This window comes from Prionailurus viverrinus, chromosome D3, assembly GCF_022837055.1.
Source record: "Prionailurus viverrinus isolate Anna chromosome D3, UM_Priviv_1.0, whole genome shotgun sequence".
NCBI classification, from domain to species: domain Eukaryota; kingdom Metazoa; phylum Chordata; class Mammalia; order Carnivora; family Felidae; genus Prionailurus; species Prionailurus viverrinus.
This window is the reverse complement of record NC_062572.1, coordinates 56,385,568-56,403,533: the sequence shown is the minus strand read 5'-3', so window position 1 is coordinate 56,403,533 and position 17,966 is coordinate 56,385,568. Positions and strand designations below refer to the sequence as shown.

The 17,966-nt window shown below is 35.8% G+C and overlaps 1 protein-coding gene across 1 annotated transcript in view; it reads right to left on the bottom strand.

Moving 5' to 3' along the window:
- The window catches only part of ASXL3 (ASXL transcriptional regulator 3), a 146,535-nt gene that overhangs the window by 99,185 nt on the left and 29,384 nt on the right, over nucleotides 1–17,966 (bottom strand). The window contains exons 4-5 of the mRNA XM_047827921.1: nucleotides 10,181–10,289; nucleotides 8,834–8,942 (exon numbers count right to left, since the gene is read on the bottom strand). Coding sequence (XP_047683877.1) covers nucleotides 8,834–8,942; nucleotides 10,181–10,289 — 218 coding nt within the window. The remainder of the gene's footprint in view (nucleotides 1–8,833; nucleotides 8,943–10,180; nucleotides 10,290–17,966) is intronic.

Genomic DNA, 17,966 nt, shown 5'->3' with positions numbered 1-17,966 from the left:
GCACTATCACCTATGAGTAAGATATAGCTAATATAACTGAAATTTTTACTGTATCATTAGCTCAAAAATGCCCTCTCTTTAGTCAGAAGAGGTTTGCAGAAAAGGGAGCAAAATAAAACAAAGGGAATGGTGAATCATATGATAATTACGGTAGCAATGTCTATCAGTGACAACACGCTCCAACAAGATGTAATCAGGCTGATATCATAGGCTGCAAGTGATGCTCCTCTGATATTATGGAACTGGACAGACTGCAGTTTCATTGCAATGTCTGTAAATGGTTCACAGATATTTCGGTTTGCCCTGGACACGACACTGAAGCTCCACAGGTAACTAGGAGGAACATTTGCGCACTGAAGGTACAACTATGGGGATCCCTTCTATGGGCACTCAATTTATCACCAGAGCCTTTCAGTTACACTAATATCTCTGGATATCCATAAAAAAATATCCCTTTATAGTCAAAAGAGAAACTCAAACCAGAAGTAAGGATTTAATAGGAAAATCACTTCCTATAGGTACTAGCCTTTCACCACCTAACCCATTCCTACCACAGAACCAATATAAATTCCTTTCTCAGAATTAGGGAGAATAATAACACAATGAGCTGCCTGAATGGGGGGGAAACAGTAGAAGCTATTTCTTTTACACTACACAACACCTGTGATCTTCTACACTGTATAAGGTTCTTGAAACATCTACACAGAAATACAGCAAAATCCACTTAGGAAATGAGAAATATCAAGAAGCAGGCAGGGAGAATATCATTAAAATGTTGGTACAGGTCAAGGGTAAATGTTTCCTTCACTCGTGGGCATCACGACTAAGTACTTTATACTTTGACACATAAAAGATAACTCCAGTACACAATAAAAAGGGAGCTAGATAAGGCACCGAGGTGGTTTGCTGAGAAATGGTTATACACTGTTGCTTTAAAAAGGAGAGAATGGATAATCTGGCATCAATGAAAAAAATTACTTTACTCTTTAAAGAATAGGTGCTTTGTTCCTATATACTAATTATAAACTAATAAATCAGATAGAAGCTTCGCTAGTTAATATGAGTAACTGAGGGAATACCTTTAATTCTGGTTTTATTTGAGAGGGAGTTTGCTTTTATTATGAGATCATACTCTCTTTCCAATCTTTATATTATGAAATGCTTTTCTCATAGCATGAGAAAAGAAGGGAAAAGTACACTTAAATGGGTCATTTTATCTGCACTTAGAAAACTTCCTTTTCTTCCATGACTCTAGGCTATTAAAAGTGACCAAAATCCATTTATACAGGAACAAAGTCCACAGTTCAAGGGGAAGTATGTAACAAAAAGAAGTCCCTAATGGGTAAAAGAAATGAAAAATAGTATCCATAAGTAATGTTTAAAAGAGCTGGGATAAGTTATTTGGAGGAGATGAAGGGGGTGGGGTCTAGATGATGTTCAGCTGTTCTCCATCATCAGAGAGTTAAAAAAACAACAGAGAATGAGTTTAATTAAAAGCAAAAAAAAAAAATCAGCATAAGGAAAAAATTCTTGATTCTAAAGCTTATCAACACAGAGACAAATATAAAGGAGACTGTGAGATTCCCATCCCTCTGGACACTTACTATTAGAATAATGTCTAATTGAATTGACTGGTTTAAGTCAAATGCTGGCTTGAGAGCCAGGCTGCATGAACTCGAAGTCATGAATGCTGTGGGCTGGGATGAAAGAAGGAAGAATAAGAAAGAGGAGGCAGAGGAGGCTTGATATCCTGCCAATGGTCATTTCTGACTGTGAAGAGTATTCTCTTTCCCCCGTATTTCCTTCCATACGTAACTAAAACAATATAATTTTCACATACTTAAGTTTCTCTAGGCCACCAATGTAGAACAGGTGTCTCCAAGAGCTAACAAAGCTGCTGAGGAAAAAGAAATGTGAAAGAGAAGACCAATTAGCTTAACCTAAGAAAAGCAGGAGACCTGGTCCAGTCATTGAAAGCGTCAACTGCAAGATACCCTCATCTGCCAGATTCATTCTAGGAATGGCTGTCAGGTAGAAATTAATCATGAACACAGAGGCTATACTATGTAAAACCACACAGGAGCAATCACAGACTAGCTACTGAAAAATCTCCAGCAAGACCAGACCGATACCACCACAAGGAAAAAGACACCACCTACATTAGCAAAATCTTCCAAAGTTGCTCAAGACACTGCCTTCACAGCTCCACCGTCCCCTCATTTTCTTCTCCCCAACCCCTTATATAAAATTGCCACTGATAAACTGTCAGTGTGACTGCTCCCCGAGGGCACCTACAGCTTCATTAGTACACTTCTCACTTCCTCCAGGAAGCTCCTCATCTGTATGTAATTGATGTCTCAACAGAGATCCTATCCACACACTTCAGGCCATCTTAAAGCACTTTTCACTTCTGAAAAAAGACCCCTTAAACTGTGGCCTCTGAGCCAACGAAAACAAAGAGTGAGCTGAATAATGTTTCATTAAGTTAACACAACTCTGCCAAGAATCATACAATCAGAAACCCACTTATAAAGCTGGCCATAAAGAATAATGAAAAAAGACCATATAAAATTCTTCAAATGTTGGAATCATTATTTACCCTGGGATCTAAGGGCTAAAACATAGGATATATGTTCTCTATAATTTTTCCCCTAAATACAGACTTTTAAAATACTAATTCCCCTGCTAGAGTGCTGCTTCCTCCCTGAAAGCCATTAGGGTTAATAACAAGCAGAACCTTTTTTGATCTCTGTGGATGAAAATTGTACATTCTCCAGTTTTTTCCTTTTAAATAGTAGGATGGTTGCTTTTGATTTTAAACATGCAATATAAATTAGGGCCACGAAAAGAGAAATTCATTTTTTTCTTGTTAATAACAAGTTATAAATAGAAGGTGAAGAGAGTGAAGGCTCTGTAGTGATACGATCATTTCATATAAAATATGTATGGGTTCTGCAGCCAGCAATGCACTGTAAGTCAACTTAATATGTGTGAGCAAACTCATGATATACCAATGTATTATCCTCAGAAAACAACTCAGACACAAATATACCCATAAATCTCTGACTAAAATAGCCCATAAAATTCAAAATATTTTCTTTGGGTGACATAGATCTATACTTATATTGGCATAAATGGTCATGGGTTGTCAACAAAGATATATCAAGTGATTCACCTAAATCACTCTTCAATCTCTATAGCTAAAGCCTGTAAAATCTGAAGAGTTTACCTTCTTGAGTCTGCATGTCTAATTCTTATTAACTTGACAAACTGTTTAGTAGGAGTCAAAGAAATGTAACTATAGTTCTGTGTCTTGTAAATTCTATAATCAATAATATACCACTTTCGCCACTCTGTAAAATTTTCAACAGAACTTTAAGACAAAATACCTTGGCAAAAGATCACCCATTTAATAAGAATGTTTCTCTGGCCAACTGACTGCAAGAGGAGGACTAAAGCATTACTGTTATTATCTCAAATCTAAAGATTCAAATATTACTGACTGGAATCAAGCTGCTAAGATTTCTTATTACCACTTTTTGTAAGGGCTTTTTAAAACAAATACAAATTTAAAATATATTAAAAATACTTAAAAAATATTTCTCTGCTTACCCTCTTTAATGGTGCAGCAGATGTCAGTTGATCTTTATTAATTTGAAATAACTCTATAATAGCTTATTCTCTGGATTGCCACAAGGCGATGTTACCGATTGATAGTTATTATTCACATCAGCACTTCCGGCTCTTTCATCCCAAAGGAGGAATGAGAGAGGAGAAGAAAAAAACCAGATGGTGGGACCCTCCCCTTTCCCTCCCCCTCTCCCCTCTCCCCTGGCTCCCAGGTCCACACATCCCCACCTTCACTCTCTGATTATATTTTCAAAGTATATTTGTACAGCTGTAAGAAGTGCAGAACTTGCATCCATTCTAACTTCTGGTTCAAATATGTATTAGAAACAGATTCAGCAAGGAAACCACCTGAACTGGCTCAGGACTTTACTATCAATTTGTAAGAAATCATGTGATACCCTACTCCTTAATTTGGATAAGCCAGGGGTTCCTCTTTGTCAAATTCTCAAGTCTATAATCAGAATAGATTTAAACAAATGTTGGAAAAGCAAACTGTAGCAATGACTCCTGGCCATTAGTGTTCCTTGTGATTCCAAGAGAGTTCACAGTGGTTAGAGCCTGGCTTTTGGTGTCACATACATCTATCTACCTGGCTTACCACTTGGATGAGATATTTAACATACCTAAGTTGGTCTTCTCACAGGTGAAAGAAAAGAAAAGAAAAGAAAAGAAAAGAAAAGAAAAGAAAAGAAAAGAAAAGAAAAGAAAAAAAGAAAAGAAAAAAAAGAAAGAAAGAAAGAAAGAAAGAAAAGATTCCTTTCCTTCCAAACAAGGAAGGAAGGAAGAGAAAAATAAAAGTAACAGAGCCTAGAAAGATTAATTATCTCATAAGAATGTTGTGAGGATTAAACCATATACATGTAAACAACTTACAGAGGCTGGGTCTTAGAGGCATTCATATTTTCAATATCTAAGTCTGATAAGGTTCGTGGGCTATAAACAGAAGAATATGGTATTTACGTGGATAGGAAATATAGTTAAGCTAAAAGAAGCATTTGTGGTTTGCCATAAGATGCAAAAGTGTAAAAGTCAAGGAATATTCAAGGAAATAAGCTGTTTACTGTCCGTTCAGTGATTCCCCAAAGCAATTTCTCTAATGCAACTTCAAAGGAGAAACCAGAAAATCTAGTCTCGGCCACATTAGCTGGAGATGTGTGGGTATGTGTTATTGTGTGAAGTACCTATCCACATTTCAAATTAGGGGAATTTACTCATCCTGCTTTGTTTTGGTTATTGGCTGAGTGCTCTCACCCTGTCTCCACCCCTTTCCAGCCGCTAAAACCCTCCCACTGTTTCTTCTGAAATTCCGAATTAGTCATTTAGCAAAATCTCCCATTAACCTCCATCTCTTCTCAGAATATTCCACTCACATCTTGGATCTACAAAAAAACCTGACTCTCTCCAGTGAACACTGCCACTTTCCCTGGAAGCCTCTCAGGCAGAAGTCCCTCTCTTTTCCATACATCTTGCACTACTGGGACTGGAAATGGGATAGGTGGTCTCTGTTTCCCCTTGCTGCTTATTAGACGCCTCCAGCATGCTATCTCACTCCATCAGGCCATAGTAACAACTACCGCTCCTTCCTGCACTCATCTACCAACTCCTGGATTACCCCTCTTTATGTTTTGAAGATTTTAACTCCTAAATGTCACACCCTTTCAATGCTAGTTCTAACATAATTGCCTGTTTCAATATCCACACAGATGATTCTCTAATACTTTACACCTGGGCTACCACCAGCCTCTAAGTCTTTGTGCAAATAAGAAAAAGCAACATTTCCTCCAAGGAGACCCAGTTCCATCCCATAGCACTAGGCTGAGCAAACAGAGGGCTGCTGAATTTCAGCCACTGATAATGGTCCCTTCAGTCAGGCCACTCTGAAGAGGGCGCACACTGCCTAACCATTCATGACAGCCTTAAGCCTAGCCCCCTTCTTTCTTTCCTCTCATCTCAGACATAAATTCCATAATATCGTCCTAACCTCAATTTCGTGCATTCCACTCACATCACCTATCCTTCTAACTCATTTTCTCTAGAACACCAAATCAAACAATCTTATAAGGCCAATCTCTTCATCCAGTTAATAGATCCCATTTCCTCTCATCTAATCAAGCACACGGCCACAGGTCACCTTCCTCATTATCAAATTCTCCTCCTCAACTGGATTCTCCTCATCCTCATCCAGTTGAGGATATCAACTCAATATCCTCATTATCTAGAATAATTAGGATTATTCTAATATTTATCTCTCATATTAAAAAAACTTTATTTTTTAAAAAAATGTATTTATTTATTTTGAGAGAAGGGGGAAAGGGCAGAGAGAAAGGGAGAGAAAGTCCCAGCAGGCTCTGCACTGCGGGGCTCAAACTCACAAACTGTGGGATCATGACCCGAGCCAAAACCCAGAGCTGGACACTCAACTGACTGAGTCACCCAGGTGCCCCAAAACAACTTTCTTTTGGTTCCACTTTCCCTTCTAGCCATTTTCCCATTTCACACCTTCCCTTTATCTCAAAAATCCTTGAAAGAATCATCTTTTGGGGACTCCAATTTCTGTCCTCCTATTCTCTTGAACCCACTCCACTCAGGCTTGCAGTCTCAGCAGTGGACAGAAATTGTCATTGCCAAGTTCATCACCAACCTCACAAAGCTAAATCCAATGGTTATTCTCAGTCTTCACTATAAGCTGATCCATCAAAAGCATTCGGCACATTTAAGGTGCTTCCTCCCCAGAAACACTTTCTTCACTTGGTTTCCAGGAAAGACATGTTCTTCTATCCATTTATCTTTAGTCGCACTTGTTGTAATTATTTCCTATAATTTCTCCAAGTTCTTAAAATTCAAGTGCCCATGAGCTGTCTTTGGGCTTATTCTCTTTTCTATCTGCCTTCAGTTCTTTGGTGATCTCATCTGTTTCTTATCTTTAAATACCATCTATAAACTGACCACTTTTACACGTGTATCTCCAGCAAGATCTTCCCCATGAATTCACGACTGATAAATCCAATTATTTAACACATCCACCTGGGTGTTGAAAATGAAGGTCATACTTAGTATGTCCCAAACTGAGCTCCCTATCAACAATTCTGTCTCCTAAAATAATTCTCTTGCAGATTTTCCATCTAAGTTAAAGATAATGCTAATTCGTCTACCTGCTCACACTCAAATTTGGGGGTTATCTCCAGCTCCTTTCTTTATTTCATAGCCATACTAATTTTAGCAGCTCCTGTTAGATCTAGCTTCGTATATATCCAGAATCCAATCACTTTCCAGCATATCCACTGCTACTCTTTTTATTCAAACTCTTATCTGATTATGGCAAAAGCTTTCTAACTGGTCTCTGGTTTTTGTCCTTGTTCCCCTATATATATATTTTTTTGTAATTAGTGCTCCTGCTATACTTTAGCTTCTGCTAAAATCTATGTGAGCTCATTGTCTCTCTAGCTCAAAACCCTACAAGAGTTGAACATCTAATTCAAAGCAAAAGGCAAGATCAAGGCACCATAATATCTGGCCCCACAACTTCTCTAAATTTGTATCTTACCATCCTCTCCTTTGCTCACCCTGGCCTCCAACCACACTAGGCTCTTGATGTTTTTGGAATATTCCAGGAACTCTCCTGCTTCAAGGCCTCTATAATTGCTGCTTCTTCACCTAGAACTCTTCATCCTTAGATACCTGCTGCTTTCCTTATTCCCCTCAGATCTTTCTCAAATGTACCCCTTTCTTTGACTCTTATCTCATTTATTTTGCCCCATATCACTTTTTTGGAACTGAAGAAGCTATACATTTTACATATTTATTTTGCTTAATGTCTGTATCTCTACCCATCTAAGACCCAGGGGAGGTCTCTTTTTGTTCTTGTTTTTACTGCTGTAACTGCAGTGTTGAAAATAGTACAGGACACATAGAAGCTCAATAGTTTGACAGAGAGAGAGAGAAACACAAGTGCCCATTGAAGCCAGTAGTGCAACAAGAGGGATAATCCAGTAAGATTTCCCTTCATCTTTCTGAAGGAGAACAGTTTGCTCCATTTAGCAGCCCTTCCAGAAGGCCAGAAGTTGCTGTGCATCTCTGCCTTGTTCTCTCTGTAACCACAAGGCCCCGTCAAAATTCACAGTACTACCACAACGATAGCATGGGGGTGAGGTGAGTTTTCAAAAGGTGTAAGAATAGGGACCTCAAATTCAGTGAGGGTTGGTTTTCAAAAAAAAAGAAAAACACAAAGCTAACTTCAGCCCTTTTATTAAGAATCTGTGTTTCCTACTTTAATTCACAACCTCTATTGCAGATCAGATAGGCACTGAAGCAAAATCAGTCTCCTGGGGACTATCAGAAATCATACCAACTTACAGGGCAGGAGTGTCCAGTCAGAATACAAAGGGACTATGTGTGGCCGTTAATAAAATGAATGGCTTTGGGCTATTACTGAAATACGATATTTCTGCAAGGATCCTTTAAGATTTGTTTGTGTAAAGATAATTTACTGATTTCTATGAGTCCACCAACAGAGGCTTTAATGACACAGTCTTCCTCCTGAATCATGATCTGGGTCCACTTTGTGGGACTAGTGGGTAGGGTAGGAAAAAGTACAGCAGCATTTGTGGAACAAAGATTCGCTAAAACTGCAGTACAGGAATTATATACACTAATGCAATCATAATGCACATGTCTTGAGAAAGATAAAAATGAATTAACATGGGCAGAATTCAGAGGCAGAAAATGCCCCCTTAGAATTCTGGAAGGGTTGCTCACTTTTCAAAAGGGTTTCACAAGAACATAACTTATTTGGCCCTTGTTTCATTGTTAGGAATACTAAGATCATCAAACTACTTGTGATCACAGGAAAAAAGAAACACAATCAGAGATAAAACAGCATTCTCTGTCTCACATAAGAATAAAACCACTGGATACCCCCAGTAACACCCTCATCTTACAGGAGAAATGTACTGAGAGCACTTGAGAATACTAGCCAGAAAAGTCCATACTTTAAAAAATAACTAAAACAAAAAGCAAATAAATGCATTTTTTTCTTAGGTGATAATCTTTTGAATAAAAATTACTTGATGCTGAGTCTAAGCAGGTGGTAAAAACGTAGAGAAGAAATTATATCTATAACGGTCAGGAATTCAATCTGTGAATTACTGGACTTCTATGTAATTTCTAAGAGTAAGGTTTATATCTTAAGGTTCATCACACTTACCTCCATTTCCTTCTCCACTGGCATTGGCCTCCGCCATTTCTGCACCATCCAGTTCAGACTCACAGCCTAAATCCAATGTTCCATCAGCTGGGCATGACGACTCCTCTTTCTATATTATTTTTAAAAAATGATGATTTATGGAGATGTACTGGCAACTGAAAACATTTAAAATACTTTCAGAGTCCTAAAGTATTACTACTGTTACTTATAACTTGGAATTTCAACAGATTTACTTAATGTAAAATCAGTCCTTCAAAAAAAAAAAACTAGGAAAAGCACGCTGCCACAGATGATTTTTTTGTAGATAACCTTTTAAAATCTATACAAAAGTGACATATGCTGCTTCCATTTTTTTTTTCAATTCTACATTCCTCCTTATATTAGGAAATGGTTTAACAACTCAGAATTTTACCAGTACATCAAATACCCAGGTACCTACAAAAAGCAACTGAAATAATACAAGTCTTTTTGATTAACCTGGGTTATTCTGTGAAACGCACACAGTGATGAGGGCCTAATGCTTAATGGCTGAGAAAGAACCTTTGCTTCTTTGCCAGGTATAACGTTTAGCATTAAAAACAGCCTTCTCAAAGGAAATTAATGACCTTTAAAGGTAATCCATCATTTATTAAAAACAGTGACTTATTTTTAAAATATAAGAAAAATACGTTGACTTATTATTGTTCCAAGTTACACAACCATTTGGAGACCATCGGCTTTTATCCTCTGGAACTTTGCATCTTAGATAACACTTCTCATTCTAGTTGGGAAGGGGATTACACTAAAATAGTTAAGACTCAATTATCTGAGTCTTTTTATGTCATTTCTCTATTCTTCTCACACAACAAGAATGCATTATTTAAAATTCCCTTGATATCACTGTTGTTTTAAAACTGAACGATTAATTTAAATCAGCAACTTTTCAAGAAGGATGGGTAAACTTATTTTTATAAAAGACAGAAAGGCACACAGGTGTGAAGTCTGTATATCAACTGATGGTCATTAAGTCAAATAGTTTACGGCAACTGTGATCATCTTAAGCTCTTGGCTGATGCCTCATGGCACTCCTCCATGTAAATTTTTAAGAATCAAGAATTTTAAGGAAGCCACAACTATTTTCCGTTACCATATGTTAGACTGAAACCACAGATATGCTTTCCTTGAAGAAAAATGTCATTGTTTATTCTTAATATGAAGTCACTTTTAAGACATCTGAAAACATTTAAAAGGCATAGGGGTCACTTTTCTACCCTTCACCCAAATCTAATTTTGTTTACCTTCACATGTCTGAGAAAACGCATGATACGCAGTAATAACAGACATAATACGCAGAACGATCCAACTTACTTTGAGAGCATAGAGGCCTGACTTTCCAGGGATTTTGAAGAATGTTCCATCCCCTATTCGAGTGTTAGTGTGAAGCATTGCATTCAGACAGGCTAATGGAGAAGTTCCACTAGAAAATAAAAGTGTGCAAAAATGAAGAGTCTGAGATGCAGTTTCTGTGGCAAAACTGTTCTCAGTCTCTCTCTCAAAAAAAGACCTTCTCACATGCCTTTTTAAAATATCCTTCCAACCCTGAAAACATCTACATTACAATAACAGGCCAGTCCAGTTTTGCCAAAGTTAATCAGATGCATCTGTCTTATAGGCTTCAGGCAAAAAGTCTCCTGAATTGAAATTATGCTTTTATTCATAAAGCAACCAACACTCTATTTCCAAGAACCCAAAGCCCAAACGTTAATGTGCTGCTATTTTACAAATAATACCACGAAGCCTCAGTTTTTAAATATTACGGGCAACTTGATGGTTGCACTTGAATGATCAAATAAACCAAGTTCAAGGACAGCTCCATCCTATAGGTTGAAAAGCAACAAAAGAATAATAAGAAACCAGGGAAGAACTAATTTGAAATTACAAGTATTTAAGTTACTCACAGGACTGCATTTCTCACACGGCCAAATAAAAATGTCTATCTGTGTTTATACCTCTGATACAGCTTCTACAATGACATCAGTTGCTCAGATTCGTCAATAAAAAAGTATGTGTTTGGGAATTCTACCCAGTTAATAATTATGTTCTGTAGTAAAACTGCAAGTGACTGAATTATGAAAACAGATTTTTTAAAGAAATCAAACAGAATTAAACTAATAATTAAAAATATCAATGCACATATGTACAAACATTGAAATGTATTCATTATACTTAGAAAGATGTTTATGAAACGTATATGTATGTATTTTCTGGAGTAGACTTTAGAACTTTTTTTTTGTTTGCAAACTAGTATTTTTGCAAACCAGAAGTTAGAGCTAGTATTATTACTTTCATTTGTTAATGTTTCCATTTACATTTTACTTCCTAATATGCTAAAAAATTGATATTTGATTGAACCAATATTGATTAGAAGCCCTACTCCACCCCATTTGTGTCATATGGGTTCTGGGTATTTAATCCAAAATATTCTCAGAGAAGAGAACCTCTAGGATATTAAGGTTTTGAAATTTGAATTTCTATGACAGAAACATAGTTTTACGTTACTAAAAGTTTCTAAAAACGAAGACTATTAAATCTCTTACCTACTATGAAAACTCACAATAAAATTAAAAGGCTAAATTTGCCAAGTTGCAACAGCATGTGTGTGTCTGTGTATATACACACACATACAGAGTGTATGTGTATATTGTGTATATTGCATATATTGTGTGTGTGCACATATGTGTGTGTGTGTGTGTATTGCATATATTGTATATATTGCATATATATACATCATAGTCATAAAGGTTTGTGAGAATTACAATAAGAAGAACACTCTCATTTTAGGAAGAGGCTTCTCTTTGCCAACATGTCACTATGATCCCATTGGATGTGACAGGAAGCAAGAGCCCTAACATAAATTTGGTCATAGAACAATGCCGTGATAACACTAAAGTATACGTGGTAATTCTACTGTGTGCATTTATGTAACATCTTTCCTTGGGAAGCTTCTCCAAGTTTACAGACCTCATTTCATTATTTTTCCTCACAAAATATTTTTTGCTCATATTTCAAGTGGGCCAGGCATACCTTATACAGTAAAATATATTCATCTCTCCCAGAAATATCTCTGTTCATGAACAAATTCCAGATAAATAATGCTGTACATGTTATACTGAACACTCCAAAATACCTATTTTTGTCATTTTCTCTTTAGATAAAAGCACAGACAAATTGAAGCTGGGAAATTATTACGCCAGATTTGTGGAGTTTTAATTTAGTGAAACTGTCAGAAACACAGACTTTCTGTAGGGACTTGGCAAGAAAATGTTAACACTATAAGTAAAATAGAATCCAATACATAGAAATGAAAAAAAATGCAGACTTTTAAAAATGTAATAATAAAATTGCCCACCTAACAGCAAACCTCACACACATTCTTCTTGCTTTTTCCTAAAGTCCTAACACAGATTTAGAATATGAAAGAATACTACAAATTTAAAGACAAAAAGTGCTGAACAAATGCAATTTAACATCACTATAATTTACATTTTCTTTGTAAGGTGCAGTAAATGAAGATAATTGTAGAAGATAAATTGACTACTAAGTAGCAGTTTAATGCTATGCTTGCTGCAAATGTAAGTGATAAGCACCCAGTTTCATATAAATAATAAGCTCTGTGGAGCACGAATATATTATTAAATTATACTGTTTATTAATTCCATAAAGTAAAGATTTACTATGGAAATATTTAAAAATATGTACTTCACAATCACATGACAGTGTATCCCCAAGTCTCAATGACTACCGTCATTCTCCCAAATCATTCCCAAAATAAACATATGAAATCTGTTTTATTTCAAAACTAAACAACATTTGCATTTTAGAAGAATTAGAAAATATTTTGCAATGAAATGCAAATTTTACAACTCAAATCACTGGCTGATTAGTCACTTAGTTTTAAGCTTACAACCTGCATTTCTTTACAGAAAAAAAAAAACCCCTATATTAGGTCTATTTTTAAAAAAAAAACAATAAAACATTAGCATCAACTGTTTCATCCAATGCAGAAGAGACATAGGAAAATGCATTTTTAAAAAATCCTTCATACTATTTATTTATTGCTATTGGCCTCAACAACCCCATACAGTCTAGAAATTTGGATTGCTTTTCCTGAAGAAATGAATGTCTTAACGAACTATTACTGAACAGTAGTAAATAAAAGTCTTATTTATATGTTTTTATTAATTTCATATTAAAAAAATAAATCTAGCAGGCATGCCTTGGCCTGCTTTGAAGAAAATATATTTATATCCATACATATTTAAATATATTTATATATGTTTATGTATTAATATATATTACAATGACTTACTGTGGGCATGAAAGAAGATAAGGCAAATATATGTTAAAAATGTATTCTTAGATAGCATGAACAACTTCTACATAGCATTTCATATTTGTAATTAACAAAAAAACACATTTCGTTCACAGTTAAGGCAAGCGTTAATTACCTCAGTTGGAACTTTAAAAGTTAAAAACTCTATAATAAAATATGCATGTGTGTATATGATCTGAAATAACAAAACAACATTTTAACAACAAAAAAAACTCTGAACTTTCAAAAGTTACTTACTTTCTAAAAAGACGAGTTGGATGAATCGTGATATCCCGAATTATAAAAGGAAAACCAAGAAAAAAGGAAGAAAAGAGAGTTAGTTTTCCAACTTTAAATACAATTCTGCATCTTACCATTTCAATAAAACAGGGCAATATACAAGACACACACTGAACTTGTAGTTTTGGCTGCCAAGGGGGAGGAAAACCTGGGGAGCTGGGGTAGAAGGTGACTCATACTTCCTTCCCTAATGCCTCCACAACGTTTTCATTCTGTCCACAATGCACATGTATTTCTGTATCATAAATATAATTAGAAATAAATAAGAAGGACAGTATTTGTCCCCCGTTCTTTTCTTTCTGCCATTCCCTTTAATTGGGCCCTTTCCTATACACCTGCCAGGGTAGATATACAGCTTATTCTACTTGTTTGTTTTTCTCCCTAGACTGTAGGGTTGTGGAACCCTTCTGGTTTGTTTTCATTTCCCACAACCCCTGAAGCAGAACAGGGGTGGAATTTGGAGGCAGGGGAGCAGGCATAATTTAAACTGTCTAGACATCAAAGAACCCCCAGAGATGCTTTGCAGAGCCCTGGTGCTGTGTGAACTACAGAAAACCCATTGCTTTATCACATCAAATTGCTGACAGAACACATAAAATTTTACTAATAGTGCACACTTAGTGAAGGGAATGGATAGCCTATCTATTTTAATAATTTCAAAAACCACACACACACACACACACACACGCGCGCACACACACACACACACACACACACACACACACACACACACACCCAGGGAACACAATTGGAAGAATATTTATAGACATGACAAAGAAAATATCATAATTGTGGTACTCCATTCCTTTATGTGTAAAATAACAATGCTATACAATATTTAAGTAACACAACTTTTAGACTATTTTACTAAGTATCTCTTAAAAATGTCAGATAAAAGCTATTCCCAAAAAACATTTTTAATCTAATTTTTCAAATATGGGAGCATCAAAAAATTAACCCTGAACAACATAAGTCTAAAAACTCAACAAATTCAAGAAGCAGCTGTTAACAGCATTTATTGTGTTATTAACAGTTATGTGCTAAGTGCTATTAATATAAATTAATAGAAACAATTGTACATTCACTCTTCTTTCAAAAAAATTCTTAATAGCTCCTTTCAAGTACTTCCAGTATTGATGGCTTAAAGAAAATAACTGTAAAGGCTATATTTTTAAGAGGAAATTATGTGGGCCTCTGGGGTGCAAGTAATATTTTAGCTCTTGATACAGGATCTTTGTGTTCACTATGTGAAAATTAAATTGTTTACTTAGGATTTGTGCATCTAACTATAGTTATACTTCACCAAAATGTTTTTAAAATCATAAAAATGAACAGTTCATTTTTGGATTTGTCTATTCATTTACATATTCAGTGGGCAAGTCATTACTAGTGGAGAAGAATAAACAGTGAGTGTTGATGACTCCTTAACACATACAGGCACACTGTACATCTGATAAATCAGTAACCTACATGATTAAAAAAATTCTAGAAAGTCAAGGCCAAACTAACTTCTTACTCTTGAGAAAAATTACCACCAGCCTGGAACTCTTGAAAATGACTGAAAATAAAAACTTAAAGGCTATATACATTACCTAAATAATCCCAGCACATAAAACTTAGCCAAAGAATGACCTAACGCAACCTTGAAATTTGATTTTGAAGACAAAAACAGTGTTCCAAACTCTTATAGTGCCTCTAAGAAAATCACTAATGAACAGTTTTAATCAGCACAGACATGAGATATAAGTCTTAAAAATATAAAAATAAATAGGAATAACCAATTAACTCGAGAGATGTGTCATAAAAGGAAGATATTTTGCATATTTCCATGTGAAGAATATCCACATGATTTTCAAAATTCAACATGTCTCTATGGTAAAATTAGAAATGCAGCACTGGTACTCTCAGGAGGTAGATATATTGAGGAATGAAATAATTACCAAGTGACATATGTCATGCAATTCTCAAATCTAGAGAAACAATTTCCAAACCTAAGCATGTCTCTGATTGGCCTGAACAATACAAAAAGATATTCTTCTTAGGATAAACAGGAATTTGAACTTAGATCTTTTATTACTTTGGAGACCTTAGCCAGCTACTACCAGGTAGACTACAGTGGTTCATACAACCACATTCATTAAAGTGACCTTTTGTTTTAGGAGGCAGGGTTCCCAAAACATTAATACAGGGACAAAAGTATGCCCAGTGTTATTTTAAAATAGTACCTATAAGGAGAAAAAAATAGGCCTCTACAAGTGTCAATTAAAGCCTATAATCCAAATTATAATTTTTAAAGGCCCCCAACTAAAATCTGAGGTGAGGCATTTATAAATCCAGACACTGAATAACAACACAGCACACTATAGCTGGACGTTGACAACTGTCTCTCCCCATGCCATGTTACCACTGCTATACCAGGAGAGACAACAGAGCACAAGGAGTAAGCCTGGGGCTTCTGGAGCCTGTCAGCTTGAATTCAATGGAGGCTAGACCATTTACTAGCTGTGTGACTTTAGAATTGACCACTCTGGGTCTCAGGTTCCTCAACTACAGAATGTGGTAACAGGAGTCACTATTTCATAGGGGATTATTCTGAAGGAGCAATGACTTAAAACATGTAAAACACTTAGAAATGTGTCTGGCATACTGTAAGTGTTCAAAAGATTGTGAACTATCATTTTTATGAATACTCCTCCTCCTCAAAGAGACCAACATTGAGAGGTACACAAGATGGCAAATGGAAAGAATTTAAATATTTTGTAACTTGTCTGAAGAACTGGTTCAGGTTAAGATTTGGTCTAATTTCACTTTCATTTCATTAGCAAAAATAAGTGAAGACGTGGAATGCATAAACTCCAACTCCATCGCCTTTCACATGTGAATAACAGTGAAAATAAGATATTCAATAAAGGTAGTAGGGAAAGAACAATAATAATAAATATCTGTTATTACAGTTACCATTTACCGAGCATTTCGAATGTGACTGGGCTTTCACAACTATTATTTATATTCCGTGTAGCCACCATGAGAGGTAAGCATGATTTCCAGTTTCGCAGATATAACTGAGGCTGAGATGTGAAAAATCTTACTGCAGTCAAATAACAACTAAGTGATACAGCTGAAATTCAAATTCTATTCTGATTCCAAAGCCCATGCTTTTTCCACTCTCCCACATTCTTCTCCCCACAGTTGCCTCCTCCACTTAATTAACCCTGGATACTAAAAAAGAAAATTTAGCACTTGAAGGAAACACACAAAGAAAAGCCAGATGCTGGCAAATGATAAACGTGGTTGGTTCCATCCTCACTCAATGCCACCTATAGCAATGACGCCCTCTGGGTAGATTCCATTATTCTAAGAACTAGGCTGCAGAAGATGACATCGCCGTTCATCTTCCTTAGGTAATGCTACCTCCGCAAATTAAAGAAGAAAGAACTTTGAGAGAATATGGTAGAGAATTCAGGTCCATGACTGAGAGGCCTCTGTAGAATTGGATCATTAAAGAATAACACAATCCGTTAATTGAATAAACATTTATTGAGCACGTTATATATGTCAAGTTAATCTCGAAATAAATTTGCACTCTGACAGCGCTTTGCACATAAAAGAAATGCAGACTGAGCTCAGCTGAATTCTCTGAATACATACAAAATGACAAGGGATTTAGGAGAAAGGAGCCTTGAGGCATGTGGCACGACAGGAGGAAAATCATTTCAAATTTAAATGTTATCCTTAGTTTATTCCAAGAAGATGACTGAGATGGGTTCATGTGCCAATTTCTTATGTCACCAACTCTAATGCAGGGGCAACCAACCCATGGGCACTGGTGGCTCTTCAAGACTTTATACTATTTCTCCGTTACCACAATCTCAAAGAGAATATTTTCAATTAGGCCAAAAAATATATCTTTCAAAACAAAATGGTGAACTTCATACATTAAAAAACAGACATTACTTCTATTTGGTATGATAAATTAGTTTAAATAATGATTTAAATTTCTATATTCTACGTGTACTCTTCCTCCTCTCCCAACTCGTTAGCAATGGCTAATACTACAGCATTTCTGAATGTGTTCTATAGGATATTAGCCCCAAGTGCCGCGCCCAAAGACTGTCATATGAATTTTGGAAAAGCAGCATACTGTATGCTTTGCAAACTCACCAAATACATTATTATATAATAAAGTCTGTGAAAAAAAATCCTCCTTAACTCAAGAAACCTCCTTAACTCAGTGTTGCCTAAGCATAAGCAATAAAAAAAAAAAAACTTTCCCACCATAGTATTTAGCAACATACCCTATTATAGTATGCCAAGAAATATACTTGGGAAAATGCTATACTATATTTATGACTAGGATCATTAGAAAAATCTACCTAGCAGTTGTAACTCCCAGGAATGTTTAATTTTATTAGCTGAATGCTTAAAATCTTATTTTAAAGGTATACAAAGCATGTGTTACTCTGTGGAAAAAACAATGCACTG